Below are 24,755 nucleotides of genomic sequence, written 5' to 3'. Positions count from 1 at the left end.
ATACCAAAACAAAAGAATAGGGAACCTAGGGGGTCTCCCTGCTGAATGCCCTCGACGGAAGGGATTTTAAAGGTATCAAACAGAAGAGTGGAGGGCTGTTGATAACACGAATAAAAAAACTTAGTGTAACTGGGAAAAAGATTACTTGAGGAACTCAAAAAAGAGTTCCGGGAGAGTGTGTTGTAAGCATTAGAGAAGTCAATTTTTATCAAGAATTCATTAGAAGGTAAATTTTCAAGATATAATCTGGACAAATGTACAACAGCTTCACAGCCACCAGGGATTCCTACACCAAGTTAGAAGGGACTTAGGAGACGTGAAGCATCATGCTTAATTCGAGATGATATCATCTTGGCTACTAATCGGCGAAAGGTAGAACCAATGGCAATGGGTCTGATATCATTATTAGGTTTTTGTTATTTTTTTAAATATATTTTTTAATTGTAATCGTTAATCTTGAACTTTTTTGAATTTTTTTATAGCTTATAGATAAAAATATGTTTTGCATGTTAAATTAAAATTTCAATGATAGTGTACTATCGAAAAGTGACAAATGTCATTTTTAAACTTTTCTGAGCTTTTTTAAAGCATATAGATAAAAATATGATTTGTATGTTAAATTAAAATTTCAATGAAAGTGTACTATAGAAAAGTGACAAATGTCATAATCGTTATTTTTAAAATTTTTTGAGCTTTTTTAAAGCAAATAGGCAAAAATATGTTTTGTAAACATGTTAAATTAAAATTTCATTGAAGGTGTACTATAAAAAATTCCCACCCATTTTATCAAATGTATCTGATTTATAAATATTATTTAAAAATAATAAAGAATTTACCCCTATTAAATACCTAAAAGTGCATATATGATGTCACAAAAATATAAAAATATAAAAAATTAATAAAAATAATGACCTTATAAAATTTGTGAGAAATTTTTTAAAAAAGCTTATTAACCCAAAGAAAATTTTAAACATAAACTAAAGAAAGGCTTTCAAAGAGAGAACCTAGCATTATTCTGTAAAATATAGTTAAAAAAATTATCCAATAGTCCATATTTCTTGAAAAATCTAAGATAAACTTATATAGTTTGACCTAAAATCTTAGTAATTGTTTAAAATAAATATAAATATGAGGGCTAATAGTATTTAATGTCCGCTGTATTGCAACATTGAAAAATTCTAAAATTCGTTTATAAATATATTTATGAAAATGTATTAAGAAAAGCTATTTAATACTCTGATAGATTTATATTTCAATATTAGCTTTAACTTGTAATTTTAAATCGTTCGCTAAAGTAAATAAATATTTAAAATATATTTACCCAAATTGAAATAAATAAGTTAAAGATATTGTAGTTAGTTGATATACAAAATAACCCATGCAGGATTCTATATTTAAATATATTTCGTAGTTAACATTTTAGAAAAAAATAAAATAACATTAAAATTATTTTAAAATTATACGGCCTACTATTATAAATTATGTTAAAAAAACATTTCTGGATGCTATCAAGATTAAAGTTTAATCATAATAGTGGAATTTTTAATCATTTGAAGTGATTAATGTATTCATAATAAAATCTGGAGTTAAATAAAATCGAGGCATTGACGATGTGCAGAAATATAACTCATCATTAATTTTGAATATATAAATAGCGAATTTGGGAATTTTATTGTTGATATTACTGTTAGTGTCTACAAAATATAAAACGTATCTAAACTGAAATTTTAATTTAACATGCATACAAAACATATTTTTACCTATTTGCTTTAAAAAATCCCAAAAAATTCAAAAATAACGATTATGATAATTGTCACTTTTCAATACTACACCTTCATTGAAATTTTAATTTAACATATTTACAAAACATTAGTTTACCTATTTACTTTAAAATAACTCAAAAAGGTTTAAAAATAACGATTATGACAATTGTCACTTTTCTATGGTACACCTTCTTTGAAATTTTAATTTAACATATTTACAAAACATATTTTTACTTATTTACTTTACAAAAACTCAAAAAAGTTAAAAAATAACGATTATGACAATTGTCATTTTTCTCTGGTACACCTTCATTGAAATTTTAATTTAACATGTTTACAAAACATATTTTTACCTATTTACTTTAAAAAAACTCAAAAATGTCCAAAAAAACGATTATGACAATTGTCACTTTCAATAGTACACCATCAATGAATTTTTAATTTAACATATTTACAAAACATATTTTTACCTATTTACTTTAAAAAAATTCAAAAAAGTTTAAAAATAACGATTATCTCAATTGTAACTTTCCTATGGTACATCTACTTGAAATTTTAATTTACATGTTTACAATCTATATTTTTACCCATTTGCTTAAAAAAATTTAAAAACTTTATATATAACGATTATGACATTTGTCAAATTCCTATGATATATCTTCTTGAAATTTTAATTTAACATGTTTACAATCTATATTTTTACCCATTTGCTTTTCAATAAATTTTAACTTTTCTTAGGCATTAAGACATAGACATCATCTGAGCAGGAACAATCTATTTCTTTAAAATAACGATTATGACTATTATCACTTATCTAAGGTATATCTTCATAAAATTTTAATTTAGCAAATTATAAATATATATTTTTACCCATTTGCGACAAAAAAATTTAAAATTTTTTATAAATATCGATTATGACGATTGCCATTTATCTATATCTTTACTGAACCATTATTTAAAGATTTTAGCAATCTCTATTTTTACCCATTTATGTCAAAAAATTTAAATTTTTTTTTAATTATAACGGTTATGACAATTATCATTTATCTAGAGCACATCTTCACTGATGTATTATTTAAATATGTTAGCAATCTATATTTTCATCCATTTGAGTAAAAAAACTTTAAAAATTACGATTATGACAATTGTCACTTTCTCGTTGAACATCTTCATGAAATTTTCATTTAACATGTTTACAATTTATATTTTACCCATTTTCGTTAAAAAATCTTAAAAAAGTTCAAAAATAACGATTATGACAATTGTCACATTAAAATATTATCCTTAAAAAGATTCATATAAAATAAAATAAAAAAGTTTCATATAAACATTTAAGAATAAATTATTTAGAAAAAATCACCTCTTTTTATACATAAAAATATAGATAATTATACAAAATATTAACCCTTCACTACAAAGGTGGGGTAAATAATAACCCAGGGCTTTTATTATCTTGATAATTAAAAATCCTGAAGCTAATTTGACTTAGATTTTATAATAGTTTAATATTTTGTTATGGGGAACATATATACCAAATTTCAAGATAATTAATTTGATATTTTTTAAAAATACTTGCAATTTGTTGAGCTTGGGGTAGTATAGGTCCCACCTTTGTACTTACGAAATTTTTTTTTATTAATTAATATTATTGTATATACAAACTAATATATAAAATTGAAAAAAAATTTTTAGTTTCAAATTTTTCATTGTTGTATTGTGAATCAAAATTTTAAAATTTTTTACTATTTTTTTTTTCTAGTTGAGATAAATACTATAAAAGATACATATGGAAAATTTAATATAATAAAGTTCTGGAAGTCCAATTATTGTCTATTTAATATTTGATATTTATAAAATTTTATATAGATAGTGAGTCAAGTGATGATTAGAGATATAAATTTAGTTTATTTGCATTTAGAAAAAATACAACTGTAGTTTCTTACATACCAAAAAGTATAAGAATATAGTGTTGCTTTCTACACTCAATATGATAGCGAAATTGATGCATCAACTAGTGAGTTTAAAAAACCAGAAATTAAAACGTTTTATAATTTAACAAAAACTGGAGTTGATAGAGTTGATCAACTATCCTCCATATATTATATATCCAGAAAATCCAGTAGATGGCTATTGACCATTTTTTATACTATAGTAAATATATCAATAATAAATGCACAGATAGTTTATAAAGGTAATAATTTATTGAATATAAAAATCTATAAAATTATTAGGAAACTGATAACTCCATATATGATCAGCAGATCTGAGAACCCTAGTATATGTAGATTATTACGTAACAACATTATCTAAAATAGTTAAAAAAGTTAATTCTTTTTTAAATATAAATACTAATTTAATATTAGATATATTCAATAATAAAGGATTATACATTAATAGTTGTATTTCCTTTTATCTCATAATAAATTACTTTATATTCCTTTAATATAATAATATTAAAAATAATCATAATTACATTTAAAATTTTAATAATATTAAATCCGCAGGTTGGCGTATTATTTTAAATTTTTCATAACAAAATAATTTTTTTTAAAAATTAGATGGGGTAGAACCCTTCTGACAACAAACCTGGTTAACAATATATATATTTTCAAATAATCAATAATTTTCAAAATATGTTTTATCCTTGTTTAAATTTTATTTTAAAAATGTTACATATGACAATTGTGAGTTTTCTATGTTATATCTAAAATAGTTTAAAAAAAGTTAAATAATAACGATTATAATTATCTAACTTTTCTATGGTACATCTTTATTTTATTGGAATTTTAATTTAACATGTTTACAATAAATATCTTAACCATTTTGCATCAAAATATTTAAAAAAAGTTATATAAGGATTATGATAATTGTCACTTTTTTATGGTACATCTTTATGGGAATTTTAATTTGACATTTTTACAATAAATATATTTGCCAAAAATTTTATAAAAGTAAAAATAACAATTATGACAATTGTCAATTTTTAGTGTTACGTACATCTTCATTAAAATTTTAATATAACATTTTTTTAATTATATTAATTTTTACACATATGTGTCAAAAAAGTTTAAAAAAATATAAAGATAATTACAATTGTTACTTTGTTATGGTACATCTTTATTGAATTTTTATTTTAACTTAACATGCTAACTAACCCACTCATTTCAAATATCATAAAAATAAAAATTTACAATTTAAAATAAATATTTTTAAATAAAAAATCTTCAAAGGTTCGATCTTCAAAGATCAGTTACTCAAAAATTTTAAAAATAAAAGACCGTCAAATTTTAAGATCTTCCTTGCCCAAAAATCTTCAAAGAAGATCTTGCCCAGAAATCTCCAAAGATGTTGCCCAAAAATCTTTAAAAAAGATCTTGCCCAAAAATCTTCAAAGAAGATCTTTTGTACAGTCTGATAAATTCATTCTAGTAATATAAAATATTAAAAATGTCTGAAAACAGAGAAAGATGTTATTATTCTCAATAATAATGTTAAATAGAATTTAAACTGAAATCGTTATTATTTATTGAACCTAAACTAAAACGCTAAAATATATGTCACTGTACAAAGGTTTGTGAAACTGTATTCTAAATATTTTAAATAATCAATTTTCTCACTGAATAAGTTATCAGCAATTATATTTTTTGGATATCGCTATCTGACGATGCCACATATCCAAATTTAAAGCATTAGAAGTGTTCTCAGCTATAAACAATCTACCTCCATAGAATATTTTTTTAAGGAAAAGTAATAAAAGAAATTTTTTTAAATGTGCCTTTCTTTATAATATTATAATGTGCTCGTAAACGAAAAAATCTTGAAAAATATATTGATTGTATAAGGCCCTATTTTAGAGAATAGAGAAGCCTTTTTGAAAAGGGTGCTTTTCTTTATAATATTCCAATAAACCTGTAAACAAGATACGTATATAATTAACGCTTCTTCAAATTTTCTATAATTTTATCGTTCGTGATAAGAATTTTGATCATTTTCAGAGTTGGAAAATCTGACCTTTTTTCCAATTTTTCGTGTGGATGAAGGAATCAAAGTCTTACATCCCAACCCAAGTCCCACTTAAAAAAAATTACCATCGCGCAAGCGCAAACAACCTAATAATTAATTTTATTTATTTTTTTTAAGATTATTTTCCTCTTTATAGACTGAGAAAACAAAGCCACTCTTAAAATTCACAAAAAAATGTGGAGAAATATAAGAGATAGCTAATTGTATAAATTTATTCGGGGCGATTTAAATGGGGAAAGTGAGATGGCTTATAACGTAATTGTTTGAGTAAAATATTTAATTTAAATAAACATATGATAAATAAAATTACACATTTTGTATGATATAAACAAAGAAGATTATAAAAGACGGTAAGGTTAATAAACCATATATGAATTATGTGTACTAAATATTATGACAAAGATGAAAAAAATATCATAAAATGGATGTAACGGTTATCACATATGATTATTATGCTCGTCTATGTACCAAGTTTGAAGATGTTTTTTATCGTATGATAATACCTTTTTCGAGGTAAAAAGTGAAGCCGATGCACTTGCCTCACTTCTGGCGCATAATTCGGAACACAGAATTTGAACGTAAGAGTCTATCAAAAATTTGACGCTTTCGGAAATGGGGTAATTGTCGGAAGAGTTTTGATCAGCTGTGGTTTCTACCCTTGACAAAAGTTTTTGTATCTGAGCGAAAAAAATATATAATGATTGAAAATTAAAATTATATGGCAAGCACCGGTTAAATGCAAATTGGCAGGTTTTTGATCTAAAAATCCTGCCCGCACAGAGTAACAGTTATGAAAAAAAATGTTAGGTAGGGATACCTGAACCCATTCAGCCTGAGCTATTTCGCCAGGATCCTTCTGAATATTGGCGGAGGTGGCTTTCAAAACACAAACAAAATACAAATCCGAGCAACCGAACAGGTACGTGTGACTGTGCCGAAAACTCAAAATTCCTTGGAAGTTGGTCAATATCCCGGTTTCTTCTTTGACCTCTCTACTGGCCGTAACGCTGAGTTCTTCGCCTTATTTTTTAATGAAATTATATATGGTTATCTCCAGTTGTTAAAGTATCACAAAAAAATGTGTTAATCTGTATCTAGATACATATGAAAAGTACCTCCTACTCTGGCAATCGGTAAATCTTTATATGTAAGCATTATGTTAAACATGTCTACTGAATTCAGTGCCGTAACTTAGAAATGGGCTATCGAAGCTCAGTTAAAAGATCTTGAAGCAAAAAAAATAACTGACTGTAACGGAGCACTCGGCACACTGAAAATGTCTGGTGCATTTAAAAGTTACAATCTCCAGTAAGGAGGCTTGTGGTGAATATGTAGTTAACAGGCTGATAAAACGGAGAGTAACCAAGAAACCGCTTAATTTTGCTCTAACAAGTATATTTATGGGGGAAAACAGATTCTAAATTTTAAAAAAAATCTGTATTGCCAAAAATGTACTTGGGTAAATGCAGACAACCTATCCCAGTCAATTTTGTCAGGGCAATATACTATAGGCATTGCCCTTTTTTTAGCATCATTTTTATTACATATTACCACGAGGGTTATTAAAATAATAGACAAACTTCACTCACCCCCCCCCCCCCCTCTCCAATAAATAAAATAATACCGGGTTCGGCCAAGCCCCCGGGAAACTTCCAGAAATTTCCTCGCCTCTTCTCTCGTATCATTAAAAGCCTAGATTTCAAGATGGCGTCTCTCGCGTCAGTAAGACTACTTTTCTTGGTGCTATGCAATCGGACTTCGTCTTCGGAATGCATAACCAAGCCGGCTACCCCTATCGTGGTAAACGCGTAAGGGGGCAGAGAAGTCTTGTGTGTTGAAATAGCAACATCATTTTCATTTCCGCCTTCGCTCTTCCTCCCATTTTGTTCACCTTCCAAACAAGATTCGTCCGATAAAATTTTGGTCATCATTAGATACTCTTGATCGTTCCCAGCTCCACGATTCCTATCGTTATCATTTTCTTCGTGATCATACCTTTTACCCACGGCGTGATGAAAGTTGAAACCCTTCTCGACCAATATAGGTATCCAACGGGTATCCGCTATACCCACCTTGAACCAAATGGCCCTCAATTTCTTTCCGTCGGGGTCAAGATTATTTTTAGGCTTGTCGAGATTCGCATTTTTAGATTGAGTGGTCCAATCGACGATGCTACGATCTAGCAGAGATGCGATGTCCTGGGAAGAAAGGTGAGGAAACGAAAATTTACGCGTGTCTACCGTTATGCAATCGTAAGGATCAGGTTGAAAGGAGCCCATGCGGATATCGTCGGACATAAAGCGATGGGGCATAGAGGTTATTATGCGATTCGTAAATTTAGGGAAAATCCCGCGAGAATTGGATATGGAGCGACAAATTAGGGACCGTTGACTAAAAATTTTGTTTGTCGGAATCAAAGCTGAGAGAAGGAATGGATATAACGTGGATGGTAATGCGATACAGATTTTACTGGATGGGCTGACAACTGAAGCTGCAACCTTGAATGAATGTTGGAACGTTGTTAAGAATGAATTTCCGATCCGTTAAATCAAGGGTATCTCTTATTTTGCTCAAATAAAAAAAACGATATTCAAAGGCAAAAACATTTTATTGAATTTGGTGATCATTGCTTTGTTTGAGAAGGTCTTTGTATTTCGCCAATTTTTCCCTTCTAGATTGAGCCCTCTTAGCGTTTTTGGCCTCTTTTTCTATTTCGCTTCGGTTTCGCAGAGCAACGATACTATTTTCCCCGTTGTAATGTGTGTCCAATCTTTCTTGCAATAAAAATCTCGCTATTTTTCTGTTAGTGTCTAGAGCTCTATCTTGTTGGCACTTTAAAAAAAATATATATTAGAATTATTTGCGTTCATTAAAAAATAATGATAATATTATAATTTAAAATGCCTTATAAAGGTTGTTCAGATTTTGAATTCGAAATTTATAAATGATTAATCTTAAAACATAAAAATTTCAACGAAACTTATCATAATTTAAATATGACTCATTGCTTTGAATAAAGAAAGAAATTAAATTTGGTAAAAATCCTTGGAATAATTTTAATCTAAACGATCAATAAAATTCAATAATCGTAAATATATATTTGAAAATTAGGACTAGATTACATCAATTCAAAATTACTAATTAAAGGTCAAGCCTTATCTTAAATTTAATATATGTTATATGAGAAATACGAAAATTATTATTTATATTTTTTTTAAAAAATATATATAGGTAAATAAGTTTTATTTTAAAAAAATATCAATATATAAGCGCTAGCTACAGGATGGCAAATGGGGTCTGACCCAAAGGTCCATAAGGGGCAAGTTTATAGCCCACCCGTCCATTTATTTAAAAATTATGTTTAAACCGCCCTAGCGAGGTTTAAAAAGTATTTTACTAGTCGGTTTGGTTTTTTTTATTTTATTTGATTAATAAATAAAAGTCAGTTCAAGCCCCCCCCCCTACCAGAAAATATTTCAACTTAACCGGCCTGCCCCCTATTTAACCCGCCCGCTTGTCCAATGTTCAATTTTAAATTACAATATTATTTGTTATTTACTACGATTTATTTAAATTGTTCTGTCAACTACCTTTTATGATTCATTGTTGTATGGACACCTATTAGCGAAATTTAAAGAGGCTTAGGCCAAAGACTGGCAGGCCCGGCCCGGATTTAGGGGCGGGCCGGGTCTGAAATTATTATTTTTTAAAAATCCGGGCTGGACCTTAAGGTATAAAACCCGGGCCGGGCCGTAAAAAATTTTTGAAAAATAAATCCGGGCCAGGCCGTGCAAATGGTACTTATGCAGGTTACTGGCTTAGGCAATATTTTTATGACCTAAAATATTGATAAAAAAAATCAAATCGAGCTTTTTAACAGAGACTAGAGGTATTAGATTTAAACAGCCTGTGACGTAGTAGCCATGATTTATCCAAGGGGGAAGAGGTTTCAAATTTTAAAGAAGATTTAAAACCCCAAAACGCTTATTTGTCCGGGCTTCGTTCGTATTTCGCCTATGAAAAATTCTGATTGGTTAATATTTATTATTTTCCCGATCATAATACCATTCCCCGTTCAAGTTGACTGAACAATAGGAAACATTAGATCTATGCCACTGTTTCTTGCGTTGGTGTCTTAACCAGTATAGTAGCCCGTGCAAAGGGAAACAGTTGTCAATAATAAAATTTTGGCCAGATTAAAACGCGTGATTAAAAAGTATCTATTTCGAAAAATTTTAACCAAATGTTTACGACTACGTAGTTGCCCTATTTCTAAACAACCAGCTGTTTAGCTGTGTATATAACTTCCTTCAAAACAGCCTAAAAAGAAAAAGAAGCTATTTATATTAACCGCGCATTTGCCATATTTGTACCCGAAAAAAATAAATATAAATAACACTAATTCTAAATTTGTTTAGGTTGATCAGGCACGTAACCAATGGTAGGGGAGGATTCCTCTCCCATCGCTAATTTGTCTGTTTCCGGTAATTCCCCCCTGGCACCCCTCCCATCTCCCTTTCAAAAATGTACACAATATATCACTATATAAAAAAAAGAATTAAAAATAATCATTTAAAATATTTAGATTTTTTAAGAAAAACCTAAAATTATTTTTATAAAAAATTTATTATATCCCAAAGACCTACAACAAGGAGGAACCTAAAGATTTCTAATAAAATTCATAAGGGAAAAAATTCAACCAATAGTGCCCCCCCCCCTTAGCAAAATCTTGGATATGCCTATGAGCCTGGGGTAACCTGAAATAATAAGGCGAACAAGGACAAGGCCTTAGTACTGGTTTTGTATATTATTTTGATTCGAAGATTCAAGTTAAAAATTAAAGATATGGAAGCACTAAAGCAATTCCAATAATATATTACATATATGTTAGAGTCAATTAGTTTTTTTTCTGGCAATGTGTTATTTTTTCAACTTTAAATCATTTTTTTCGAGGGCGTATTTTTTTAAATTTAAAAATCTGATTTTTATCGAAAATGTATTCCAACATATTTAGAATACCCACCCTTATTAATTTCAGCCATAGTTTTATTGCCGACAAACTGTTTCCCTTTACACGGGCTACTATACTGGTTAAGACGCTAACGCAAGAAACAGTGGCATAGATCTAGTGTTTCCTATTGCTCAGTCAACTTTAACGGGGGATGGTATTATTAATATAATTTATATTAATTATTTCCATTGATATTTCATAATATATTATAAATGAATCAAAAGTTATCGGTAAAATTATCTACAATTCATAAGATAGGTATTCTAAACATTGCTGGAAATCATTTCCGGTAAAATTTAAAAAAAAACGCGCTCAAAAAACGATTTTAAGTTGGAAAAAATGACACAATGCCGGAAAAAACACATCGACGCTGCTAACGTATATAAAAAAAATAATTAATACAAAATAAATATCTCATCACCATTAAAAAGAAAATCTACTTTTTTTTTTATCGTATTCTATGTTACCTTTAGTGTTGTTAAACGGCTCAATTTGAGTCGATTCATAAAAACGGCATATTTAGTATTTTATCCAGAAAAGTATTATGCAAGCCTAATGATTTTGCTCATAGATGGCACATGGGATTGAACATCTATTGGCGAAATCTCGACACTTAGGCAATATTTTCCTGGCTATAATGTTGAGTTAGCCGTTTTTAAAAATCGGCTCAAATCAAGCCGTTCAACAACACTAGTTACCTCCTTAAAATACTTACATTTAAATCAAATCGTAAAATCATTTTTTTTTTCAATCTTGAAATTTAAATTTTATTTTTCAAAACATCAAAAACTTTATGTAAAAAAATTGCCATTCTTTTATTTTGTTGTAACCTATTTAATTAACTATATAAATATCAAAAATTCAATGTATTATTAAGGAAGATATTAGAAACAGATCGATTTAATATACATAACTATCAAAATTAATATTTATCTGTTTAAATATTAATATCAATGTAATAATAAATAGTTTTCTATTGGTCACAACGGAAATAAGTCTATGTGCGCCTGGAATGGGTCTGAATCTGAAGAGACGTTTTCAGGAGACTGGATACAACATTTGCGCATTTGGTATGGGTCTGAAGATGAAGAGATAATCGTGAAAAGAATGATTCATTTTTTATCGATATTAAAAAAATTTTATAAGCACATTTTTGTTTTACCATCAAAACCGTTTTTAAAGCCTCTTAAATTAATTTTATTTTTAATAAACAATGATTAGTATTTAAAGTAATACATGACTGAACTATGGTAATATAATAATTAAATTAAAATCAGTATTGGTTATTATTATTATTATTATATTATTCCATTTGATATAGTGTATACCTTTCTTATATATGAATAAGTCAAGGGTATAACTACGAAAAAAGAGCTATATTCTATTTTTAGGTTGGTCCCTCCCCATTAACCATATATAGTGCAATTTATACCTTTTTAAGTTAAGGGTATAATTACGAAAAAAAAACTATTATGGATAACAATTACTAGCACAATTATAGTGTAAATTAAACCCTTCCTATATAGTCAAGGATATAATTACGAAAAAAAACTATATTGTATTGCTAGTTTGAGCCCTCCCAAATCCCCTCCCAATTTATTTGTATACTAATTATTATTGTTATTTAACTCTATCTCCCTAACACTTTCTTCTCAATTTTATATAACATCTGTGTCACATATACCCTGTAACATAAATGTTTAATTCTTGTTATTATATTTTATCACCTACTTTCCACAGTTTTTATGATTGTTTTCCCAAAATGAATTCCCATTACCATTATTCCCCCCAATGCTCAATTTTTTTAAATTTTTTGGGAAGTGATGCATGTTAAATATTTGTAACAAATTGTGTTCTATATTAACTTTTATCTTTATTATTACTCAATTTATATTACTTTTAAATTGTTAATGTGAGTTTGCAGCTATGTTTTATAATCTTAATTGATTTACATTTTATAAAAAAAATATCTATTTTTTTATATATAAAGCTTATAAAAAATTACATTTAAATCAGTTATTTTTACATCATAAAAATTTGTTATTTAATAAAAGAAATCACTTATTTTTACTTAATAAAAATTTGTTATGTAATAAAAAAAAGTCAGTTTTATTTTTATTTATCGGATTTTTTTCATATTATTTTATCAAATAAAGAAACTTTTTTCACTTGATTAATTAAATTCTTATATTTAAATTGAGCTAAATTCCTACTAATATCCATTCTACAAGCAATTCCTCACAATACAGACTACCAATATTTGATTCATCATTAGATTGTATGGGATAAATACAAGAGCAAATTTATCCACATAAAACAATATTACTAGTGTTGTTAAACGGCTCGTTTTGAGCCGATTTTTTAAAACGGCTAACTCTATTTTTTAGGCAGAAAAATATTACCTAAGCCTCGAGATTTCGATAATATATGCCTAGACCGTTGTTCCTTCTACGATCAAAATCTTCAGGCTTGCGTAATATTTTTCTGGATTAAATATTGAGTTAGCCGTTTTTAAAAATCGGCTCAAAACGAGCCGTTTAACAACACTAAATATTACCCAAGCAAAAATTTTTTAAAAATCAGGACTCATGGGAAACTGAGGTAGACTCTTCAATTTTAATGTTACTATGAATAGGATTGGGAATGATACCACATCACCATCAAGCCAATTCCAATATTCAATAGGAACAATAAACAAATTAAACCTTTTAGATATGGAAGAAAAAAATCACAGAATTAAATTTTATAACTTAATGATCAACATAAAAATTAAAATTACAGCAGATTTATTTTTGATATGATAGTTAGTAGTTAGTATATAGCATAATTCTCACCTAAAATTTTCCATTATACCTTTTGCTTTGAATAATTATAATAATTTTCAAATATAACATAACAATTTATATATTTATTATTGTAAATTTTTATAAAATTAATTTCACTGATAAAAATTTTTATTCAATACTTTTACATTATTTACAATATTTATACAGATAACAATTTATATTACCCATCATATGTATAAACATGTAAATTTATATTATGACAAAATAAACATTTAAAATTAGAAATAATCATTTAAGCATAGTAAATTAATTTTAAAGTTCAACTTATTCCAAAGCTAAGCTTGATTTTGTTGATATTGGGTTTATCAAAGATAAACAATTAATTTATCAAATAAAAATTTAGCTTATTGTAATCATTTAAAATAAAATGAATAAAAATATTGTTTTCATTAAAATAAACACTTGATAATTAAAATGTGAACTTCATTTTAAATGCATGGATAACCAAATTAATTAGTTCACTAAATTCATAACTAATTTAGTTGAGTTAGGACAATGTACAGTAATAAATTTAGACAAATAAAATTTAGATCTATGGATAGGCTATAATTTATACATTCTCAATAATCAAAACTAAATTTTGTGAATTAATTTAAATATGTTCCAATACCTAATATCTTAAATGTATGAATAATTATAATATATTTCATTAATTGTTATCAAAAATAAATATTTAAATATGCAAAGTAAAATGACCTTCACAAATATTCCAGTTGGTAAATGCTTTAATAAAACACAATTAATGGATTTGTTAATTTTTGATCCTCCGGGACCACACCCTTTGATAAAATGTTCTTCTAATTCTTCCTCCTTAACTGGGGGATATAAATTTTTTAAATTAGGTCTAGATGAAGCGAATTTTAGAAACGATATAATTGGTATCAGCTGTCTTTGCAGAAAAATCATATGGTCACATTTATACCCAATAGGAAAATCTCTTGTAAAGTCATATTATATTATTTTAAATATTTAATATTATTTTAAATTTGACTTTATCACTCAAGATAGTTTCCCGATAGTATATGCACTCTAAAGATTTAAAAATGGGTTTCTCCTAATAATATGTAAAAGTCATTCAATTAGTATATAAATTTATTAAAATATTTTTTTATCCTGCGTTATCAATTTGGTCATTAGAAAATGACATTAATACTATAGACTGCCGATCGTAATGCTAAAATCAAATTTGAAGTGGCAAAAATTGAAGTGACTGGTGGCCATTTTGTGTTTGTATTTTTTACGAAAGACGCATATGATAATTTCATAAATTTCAGGTATATTTTTATTATGTTTATATTTATAATATATATATATATTCTAATTAAACACCAATTTATTATTTACCTTATATATTATAGTATATATGAATCAAATAAAGGTCACTACTGAATATTTTACTTGAAATATTTCTGCTCTTTATTAACATTTGCAATTTATTATTTAATAATGAATATCTTTTATAAGAATTCAATTTAATATTTTTTAATTACTAAAAGATTTAAAATTGTAGTATATTGCTGAGGAAGTAAAATTTCCTTTCATAAGTATGATATCTCAATTAAATAAAGAAATATATTAAGAAATGGATAGTTTATATTTATTAAGTATTAACATAATTATAAGCAAAAATAAAACATAGAAGACATGTGACATAAATTATAAAAATACAAAAGAAATCTAGAATACATTTTTATAAAAATAAATATTCATGTATTTTTGTATTAATCTGGCTTCTAGGAAACCTGCATGTTATAATTTATTATTCATTATTTTGTTACTTTTAGAAGATGCTTTGGAAAATTAAAAATTGATGGTATTGCTCCCTCTCTTAATTGAACATGATTTGTAACAGATGGAATAAATGAATCTGGTGTAAAATGCTTTGAACATAATTTACTATATTTTGTTGCATAGAAGTTCTCTCTCTTCACAGCATGGGTCCACTTTTGTAATAATATTTTATCTTTCATAGGAAATCTGCCATAAATAATTTTTATCACTAAAGTATAAAAATCAATAATGTAAATATATATCATGAAAAATACAAATAATATATATTATGTTATATTTACATCAAATATTATGTTATATTTACATCAAATAAAATAATTGTATTATTATAATTAATATGTATCGCGAAAAGAAAATATTAATCTTATAAATCAATAATAAATTCAAATTATATATATGTTATATTTATGTCTAATAAAATTAATTCATTATAACCAATAAAGTCATTAGAAATTTTCAGATAATTTGTTATTCACCTATAAATATTTAAGTTAAATAACATATTTTTATATACTTGGTTTATTGCCCTTGAAAAAGTACGTTTTTGCCTGATATTTAATTGTAATTTTTGATTTACTTTATTACTAAAATGATGCATTCTTATGTGCAGGTATCTAAAAATAAATTTTTATTAAAATCAAGTAAATATTATATATACCTTTTTATTATAAGATTTATTATAATTTGATAATGACTTAACCCTGCCTCTTGATCAAACATATGATCTTGCAGGTCACTAAGGATATTTATTCCTAATATTTTTGACAATATTAGACATTCTATTTTTTTAACAGCATGTCTTTTGGTTATTTCATCTACTTTTTCAAAAGCCCTGAATGAGCTCTCTGTTATTTTGCATAAATTTGACACGCTTTGGGATGGTATTATCAATCCACCATAATTCTTAATTTTTATTATGTATAATTATTGTCGTTTGCGGAATTATCAATTAGGGAATGTAAACAGATATCACATCTAACTTTCTTTTCTTCATATTCAGTAGTGACCTTTATTTGATTCATATATACTATAATATATAAGGTAAATAATAAATTGGTGTTAAATTAGAATATTATATATATTATAAATATAAACATAATAAAAATATACCTGAAATTTATGAAATTATCATATGGTTCTTTCGTAAAAGATACAAACACAAAATGGCCACCAGTCACTTCAATTTTTGCCAATTCAAATATATTAATCGGCAGTCTATAGTATTAATGTCATTGTTAGAAACTTAGCTTAAATTAATTTGTACCAATGGTTTTTTAAAGTATAGGCTGTTAAAAGATTAACGTAAGGCACGAAATTATTTAAATTTCGTGAGAGTAAGTTTTGATAATTTTAAATCTTATTTATTACAAAATTTATTATATAATATGTAATAATAATTAAAGTAAAAATGAATATCATAACTAAAATATCAAAATAAAATTTATTCTAACTAAATTTATAGGAAAATATTAAAATGAGCTCTGTAAAGCCATATATAAATTGCAATATCAACGAGAAATATAAAATGTTTAAAATTAAAATAAGAAACTTTATGATTGAACGAATTATAAAATGATTATATACTAATATTGAGTAAATCAATATATAGGCCATTTTAATAGCTACAAAATTAAAGTCATTACATCAAGATATACATAAAAAAATAGTAATTTAGTTTTGACTAAAGAAAAAATTATGTTGTAATTCTAAAAATTAATATTTCCTTTCCTTGTGTCTACATTAACATTATACAAAAATATGAATAAAATGGAAAATTTTTTAGTCAATGAGATTGAAATCAAACGGTAATTTATTTTATTATTATATATAATTATTTATTAAATTCAAAATTATTAGTGAGTTAGAATTAATAAGTATTTTTAATAATATTTTAATCATTAATAAATATCTAATATTTTAAATATTTTGCATTTTTACTTCCATTTTGTAGAACAGAAGAAATATACAATATTTAAATAAGGCTAAGCATGAAAAAAAGTAATGTGTCGTCGCGATAATTTAATTGATCAATCAAGTTTATAATTGCTGCTAGTTGCATCAATAAATTATTTTCCAATAGCTCACTACTTTGTAGAAATTTACAAAAACAAACGTAGATAGAGCCGGTACTAGCTAGATGTTTTGGGTGCTAAAGTGCCCCCTTTTCAATTAGAACCAATTTTATATTTTTATAAAATTAGCACCCATTTAAAAAAATGCATTAATATTTTTTTTAAATACTTATATAATTTAATGGCTTATAATATTATTTTAGGCGCGACATAAAATATTTAGTAATTATAATTTATACTTCTGACCAAGCAAAAACAAAAATAGTGTAAAATTATATTTTTATGTTGATTTTTTATAAACAAAATGAAAATTAGATGAAGAACTTGGTAAATATAATTTTCTAATTTTTTGACAAGAATAAAAAATAAAAGCTTTTAGATTGAGGTTATTCAATGATTTTATATTGATCATTGGGGTAAAGCCTTTGAGTTAGATTTTATTCGTTTTTAGATATTATATTTATGTTTTATACTATATTTATGCTATATATGAAATTTCTTAGATATTATATTTGCGTTAGATATTATTTTGATTAGCGAATACTAGTAGATTATAATGAAGTAGAAGCTATATTTTTTAAATTTCATACTAATATTTTTATTTACTATTTGAAAATAATTTACAATGTGTTAATCATCCAAATCACTAAATAACATCGTTTTCCCAAAAATTTAAACAGATATGACTCAATAATAATTACACAATATCGATATAAAAAAAATCAATTATTTATTTGTAAAAAGATATCCATAAAGGAGATATATAAATGCCTTAATTGAAACTGGGAGAAAATAGATATAGATATCAAAACGGTACAAGAAAATTGGTAAATTATGGTCTTGGCGGACTTTTGATAAAATTTTAATGGGCCTGATCAAATCTAATTTTTAAAAAATTTTTAACGGATGGTCGAATTTTTTAAGAAGTCAAGTTTATGAGGTCAATATTTCTTTATTAAAATCAATATTTCTTAGGGTTCCCAATAAATGAACAACAATTTTATCCAACAACTCCGAATTTAATTGAAAAAAGAATGAAGAAATGAAAAGAAAGAAAGATTTTACCTAACAAAATCATCTAAGGTTTATATATAAATTAATCAGAGAAATAAATAGCTAAAATTATTTAATTTTAAGTACTTTTAATCTAGATCGAGTAACGGAAAAAATTCTAAGCATTTCCAAATATTTTCTTAAAATTTATTACCTAATTGCTTAATCCTAACTCCTTTGGCTCATTGTTTTAATTATTTTAGGGTAGTTTAACGCAAGGTTCTGAACCCGAATTAGGGTTCAGAAATTTAAAATTGTTTGGTTGGGCATTTTGAAAAGACAGACCAAACAGGGACCGATTCATGGGCAACCTATCGAACTCAGGATAATATGGACTCGGGGCGAATTCGAACCTCTTTTAGAAAATGGGTTTCAATTCCGTTCTTGGGGTCCTGAACCCTGGTTTAACGTAGTCCAATCATAGATTATTATTTTTACAACGTGATAATTTTAAATATTTTTTTTTTTGAAATCGTATAAAAAATTATTCAGGTTACAAAAGTAAAAACTAAAAGAAAAGGGCATTTTCCTTCACAGTTATGCAAGTATATAACTATACGAAATTTTTATTCAGTAAAAAAAACAAGCGTAAAATTATTAGATATTTTTAAAATATAAAAACTCAGTCATAATCCATTCCTTCAATCATTTACAAGTACTAACCGATTTCCCTTACCTTTTATCTGATCGTCTTCTGGGATTTTCCTCGATAAGTCCTGAACTATGATTTGCTTTTAAACCATCAAACCTTCTGACGTAGTTAGCTACAAAATAATTTTTATACGACAAATTAACCTCATTAGATTCTCCATTAGCTAATATATATATGTGAGAAAAAAGCTTTTTAAATATAAATTTTCAAAACTCTTGCGAAATGACAATCTTTAAACACCTAACACGCATATCAAAGTTCATTTTTAATTCGTAAATGTTTAAACATATCAAAAATAAAATTTTACATATTTGAAGGTACTCTACTTGTTTAAAAAATTACTTTACTGATAATATGCAGTTATGTTTTAAATCTTTTTTTAATTAAATTTCTCCGAAGTAATTATTATAATGTTTATACCAGGTATGGTAGTGAGGAAAATGGGAATCGGTTACTCCATTTTATTTGGGGACACTTTATTTTTTAACGAAATAAATATAATAATTTTTTTCTTACTTGTAATAATTTTTTTTTTCTTTTGAACTAAACTATAATTTTTCCCCTCTTCTGAACGCAACCCAAATAAATTTCTAAAATATGGAAGACAACAATATTCAAATGATAAAGAAACTCTGGAAAAAATGACAACACTTTCTTTTATTTAGTTTTTTTTATCTATATATACATATCTACTGCAAAATAAATATAAATTGATTAATAATATGATTAATCTAAAAATAGCAATTTTTATATAAATCCTTTTTAATAATATATTAAAAGAATTGACCACGCAAAAAAAATTCCAAAAAATTTTTTTTTACAAACAAAAAATGACCTTGCAATTTATCATAAAAATGACTACACTGTACATAAAAAACGATATGTATAACAATTATGTCTGCCGTGAGAAATGTCTTCAGTGTATCCAGAATGCAGTCCATATTAATTTTGGATGGAAAGTATTTACAAAAAATACAAGGTTTTCTTTCTACAATATATATATCAGAGACATGTGCAAAGGTACCATATGCATAAAAAAATATTTATATAAAATAATGGTAAAATATTTGCCAGCCGGGGTGTTTTTTTTTAGGCCTGGACCAAGTATATTAAAAAAATTAAAATATCGCGACACCCATGTACCCGGGCCGGCAAGTTTCTTATATATATATTTTTAAAATAATTAATTTCTCATTCAAAGTTTGTTTATTCGCTTATCTCGTTTTAATTTAACAGAAGGTAATTAACTAAAAAAATTTTTTTTACCTTTCTATCAGGTAACGTCAGCAGCAACAAAAATATGGTTAATAAATGTATTGCATATTTATTTTCAATAACGAGTTATTTTTAAAAAATATTGTTAATATTACTTTTTGCCTTTAAATTTGGGGAAAATTCTGAGCGAAAAATGGAGAATTATGATCAAAACACGCGATTTCCAATCAAAATACGAAGAAAATCTCACTACCTCCATCCAAGCAAACATTCCTGGTTCCGGCCTAGATAGCCATAGGATTCGGTTTATTGTCCAGCGGAAAAAAAAGAACGGGATTAAATGTTCTGCGATGTCACGTGGAATGAATACAATTCTAAAATCCTTCTAGATACCCCGAAATTTTTTTTTAAAAAGATGTCATATTAATTATAAGTTTCGTTTTATATAAATTTAGCCACAAATTTTTTATTTATTCTATAAATTTTCTGTAATTTCAATCCAACGCTATTACAATATTAACTCTGATAAATAATCGCTGTTGTTAGAACCAATCCAAATCAAGTGTTGAAAAATTTGCTGGTAATGAATTGTTTCTTTATCAGTTGACATTTATTTACCCCATATTAGTCATCTGCTTGTGTAAAACAAAACTTGTCTTGAATTGGAAAGAAATAAACTGGGATTTGATATTAAAAAAATTTATAATATAAATTTCAAATATGTCTATAAATAGCGCTACAGCTAAAATGTATCGGCATTATATTTGTAAGACTAATTTTTTTTAGTTTTTGACTTGTTACAATATAATTAATATTGAAATAAAAATTGATAAATTTGTAATTTATGATTAGAAAATATGGATAAATTTTCAATTAAACGCGTTATATTAAAAAATGCGATGTTTATCACACCCCTAGTTCGACATTTTTTTAAAAAATCTTATTTTTAAAAAATCACGCAAACTGACTGTAAAATATAGTAGGTCACCTTCATTATTTTCTTTATATTTAAAATGGATACCTAAAAAAGATGAGACCAAACCAATGACATATAATAATACCTAGACTAACGATGCATTGATTAAAAGTGAAGATCAATAAAAAACAGCTGGAATCGCCATTTTGGTTACTCATATCGTTATTAAAAATTTTAAACGAGAGGCCAATTTATTCTTATGCCTGACGCAAACTTTATTAAATAATTTCCTGATCATCGAGATAAGGAATCAAGTTATCAATTTAATAGTAGTTTTTTAACATGAGAATAATTACTATATGGGTTACCAAAATGAGGGGGGGAGGGGTCGAGCTGATTTGCATTCAACGACGTTTTCAAATGCATTATTATGAATAAATCGTCAGTCTAGGTATAATTATATGTCATTTGGACCAGACATGAAAATAAGGTATAAAAATTCATTTATTATTCAATAATCAATCATATATTAAAATAAAATTATAATTTCTTAATTTATTTAAAAAAATATAATATAAATAATATATGCGTGGGAGCTTTTAACCACATTTAAAGGTAAAAAAAAATATCTATTAGATTAATAATTTTTTTTAATAACATTCAGATATTTTACAATAAATTTGATGACAGAAGATAAGAATTTTATTCAAAAAATTATTGATTTGAAATAACAGATTGTTCATTACTGTCAGTCATTTCAAAGCCAGAATTGTGATAGGATGTGGTAGGAATATTTTCGGAAGAATGTGGGGTCGGGTTATCCACCTCGATTTCTTGATCATTCATAATATTTTTGACGCTGTAAGCATCACGCTTACTCAACGAACTACCTATGCCGATGTGGTGGGATATCACGTGATTGCCATTTAAGGGATGGGTCTCGCATAGTGATTTCCGCCCATCACCGATAAAGTTAACAGCCTTGGGAGATTTTAGGGTAGCTTGATCGTATCTTAATTTATCTAACGCAAACAATAACAACCCAAATAGGGCAGTAGATGCAGCGATGATGGACGCTAAGATAACTCTCCTTTTCATATTTTCATTAATGCCGATTTCGTATGGAGAGATATTCAGGGCCGCTTTAGCATAATTAGAATCGCTAAAATTTTGTCGGGAATCTCCTGTTGAGGTTTTCACTTTGCAAGTGTATATACCAGAATCTTCGATACGTAAATCAAAAATTTTGAGCCTGTGACTCCTCATTCCACCAGGGATATAATTGCCATTTTTATTACTATGGTCAATACAAAATCTCGTTATACCCGATTTGAATAATCTCCGAGAAAAAAGGGCGTTTTCGTTGGTCAAAGCATTATCGTCGTAATCGTGAGGGCAGGGCCAAGTGATCTCTTTGAGATCAGATGGATGATCACCGGGAAGGTACCACACAGATTCGGTATCATTAATTAATGGGGCCATTTGATTTGCCACGTCGTTTGTCGTGTTAGTAGTATAATTATTCGATAAAGAGGAATCACCTCCGCTATAGCCGTACCTCATCCGTCTCCAGTAACTCGATGCTCCGCATTCTAAGTAGACCTCGGCACCGAGTTTGCTATGGCTGTACTGCCAAATAGCGTAAATGTCTAATGTCTTATTCATCATTCCGCCATTTTGGCCATCAGCTGTTCTAAGAAAAGGCAGATGAATGGTGATCAAGTAAAGAATAATTTTTTTTAGGTTATAGGTACTCATAATAATGATAAAAATGGAGAAATTTTTTTTTTTAAAAAAAAAATCAAAAATTTTATTTTTTTGAAGGTATGTCATTTTTACGTAGTTTTACTTTGCAAAGTTGTTATTCTTTTTTATTTTTGAAAATATATACATAAATTAATACAGAATTTATGTTTACATATAAAATAATCAGTCGAGAATAAATACCTTTAGGTCATTTCATCTAAAATATCATTATAATAATATATAATATCCCAATGTTAACGACTATACATCATTACGTCTAATTTGACGATTTAAATAATATTGGGAGAGAATACTTGGGGGTAAAATATTCACGCATTCTTTTGAACAGTAGTGTCCAAGATTTTCGGGTGGTTTTTATAACCATATTTTTTAAATACCCCCATTTAAAAGACTTTGGCCGGATAACCCTATTAATGTGGGAGATTGTTTAGGAGAAAATTTCTCTACCCCTTGGTAACGCCCACACGTTCGAAAAGAGGAAAGCGCTTAAAACCAAATGGGAAATTAAAAAAAAAAATTATTAGTTAATTATAATAAGGTTTTTCTTTTATATTTCATTCTTTTCTTCTTCCTTATCATGCTAATCCCAAAACTAGTTGGCGGTCTTAAAAACGGATCCTATCTTTCTAATTATCGCTCGGCTTTGGAAAAAAAATAAACACAAATCGGCCATCTTTAATTTAATACATTAAAAGAAATTTATATGATATACATATATTAGGCGATTATGATAATAAATTCCCATTCATTACTTTAAAGTAAACCGATTTTTAAAAACGGCTAAATCAATATTTTATCCAGAATAATATTACGGCAAGCCTGGAGATTTTGCTCATAGATGGCACAAAGGTCTCTAGATATTTATTAGGGAAATCTCGAGGCTTAGGCAATATTTTTCTAGGCTAAAATATTGGGTTAGCCGTTTTTAAAAAAATCGGTTCAAAACGAGCCGTTTAACACCAACTAACTTAAAGTTCATCATAAAATAGACTATTATTCTGTATTTTATTTATATTTCGTTATAAATTTAAAAATAGATATTTACTTACATAAAGCCCATATATTTTCTATATATATAAAAAAGCGATAAACTATTGGGTAAAAATGATTTTAAAAAATCTTTGAATATTCTTTTATAAGTAGTATATCTTTCATACAACAAAAAAAAATTGCATTATTTTTGAAATCGTGATGAAAATAGAAAAAAACAAAACAATGAAATGAAATGGTTGAAAATCAAACGCGCTTAAACAGCTGTTAATATATGAGCATTAAAGTAGATGATTGTAAATACTATATAAACTAGGGGTTGTTTAAAAAGCCAGATTAGGGTCGATGAATTTAGATATTAGCCAAAATAAAATTATGTAAACCTCAATGACATATAATATACCTAGACTGACGATATTCATTAAAAGTGTACATCAATGAAAATAAGCTGGGGACACCATCTTGGTTACAGTAATCATTATTAAAATTTGAAAAATCTTTTATATTAACATTAATCTGGATCATAAAATTAGGATAATATATATTTGTTGTTTTAATTTCAAAAAAATTAGAAAATATACAGTAGTTTTTAACATGAAAATGATTTTTATAAAGGTTACCAAAATGTCGGGTCCAGTTGATTTGCTTTTAACTAC

At 26.7% G+C, this 24,755-nt stretch overlaps 3 protein-coding genes across 3 annotated transcripts in view; 1 reads left to right on the top strand and 2 right to left on the bottom strand.

The window, feature by feature from the left end:
• The window catches only part of LOC135931323 (NTF2-related export protein-like), a 163,352-nt gene that overhangs the window by 84,559 nt on the left and 54,038 nt on the right, over positions 1–24,755 (top strand). The window lies entirely within an intron of this gene.
• Positions 6,001–8,098, bottom strand: LOC135931396 (uncharacterized). The gene is made up of 3 exons (XM_065468468.1): positions 7,411–8,098; positions 6,604–6,806; positions 6,001–6,463 (listed from the first exon to the last, which is right to left on the bottom strand). The coding sequence occupies exons 1-3, from the start codon at positions 8,096–8,098 to the stop codon at positions 6,224–6,226; spliced, it is 1,131 nt and encodes a 376-aa protein (XP_065324540.1). The 3' UTR covers positions 6,001–6,223.
• Positions 8,389–14,573, bottom strand: LOC135931397 (mitochondrial translation release factor in rescue-like). Its single transcript, XM_065468470.1, has 2 exons — positions 14,340–14,573; positions 8,389–8,618 (listed from the first exon to the last, which is right to left on the bottom strand). The coding sequence occupies exons 1-2, from the start codon at positions 14,547–14,549 to the stop codon at positions 8,394–8,396; spliced, it is 435 nt and encodes a 144-aa protein (XP_065324542.1). The 5' UTR covers positions 14,550–14,573; the 3' UTR covers positions 8,389–8,393.

Source organism: Gordionus sp. m RMFG-2023, chromosome 1 (assembly GCF_954871325.1).
Source record: "Gordionus sp. m RMFG-2023 chromosome 1, tfGorSpeb1-WG-v2, whole genome shotgun sequence".
NCBI classification, from domain to species: domain Eukaryota; kingdom Metazoa; phylum Nematomorpha; class Gordioida; order Chordodea; family Parachordodidae; genus Gordionus; species Gordionus sp. m RMFG-2023.
The sequence above is the reverse complement of the archived record's forward strand: the minus strand, read 5'-3'. Positions and strand labels throughout refer to the sequence as shown.

Excerpts from the sequence above, each read along its gene's own strand:
- LOC135931396 (XM_065468468.1), bottom strand. The coding sequence starts at position 8,098 with ATGCCCCATCGCTTTATGTCCGACGATATCCGCATGGGCTCCTTTCAA. Across the intron at positions 6,807-7,410 it reads CGGGGGCTTGGCCGAACCCG|GCGAAGAACTCAGCGTTACG; the intron begins GTATTATTTTAT and ends TTAAAAAATAAG. Across the intron at positions 6,464-6,603 it reads CTCAGGCTGAATGGGTTCAG|ATACAAAAACTTTTGTCAAG; the intron begins GTATCCCTACCT and ends TTTTTCGCTCAG.
- LOC135931397 (XM_065468470.1), bottom strand. The coding sequence starts at position 14,549 with ATGATTTTTCTGCAAAGACAGCTGATACCAATTATATCGTTTCTAAAA. Across the intron at positions 8,619-14,339 it reads CAACTGGAATATTTGTGAAG|TGCCAACAAGATAGAGCTCT; the intron begins GTCATTTTACTT and ends TTTTTTTTAAAG.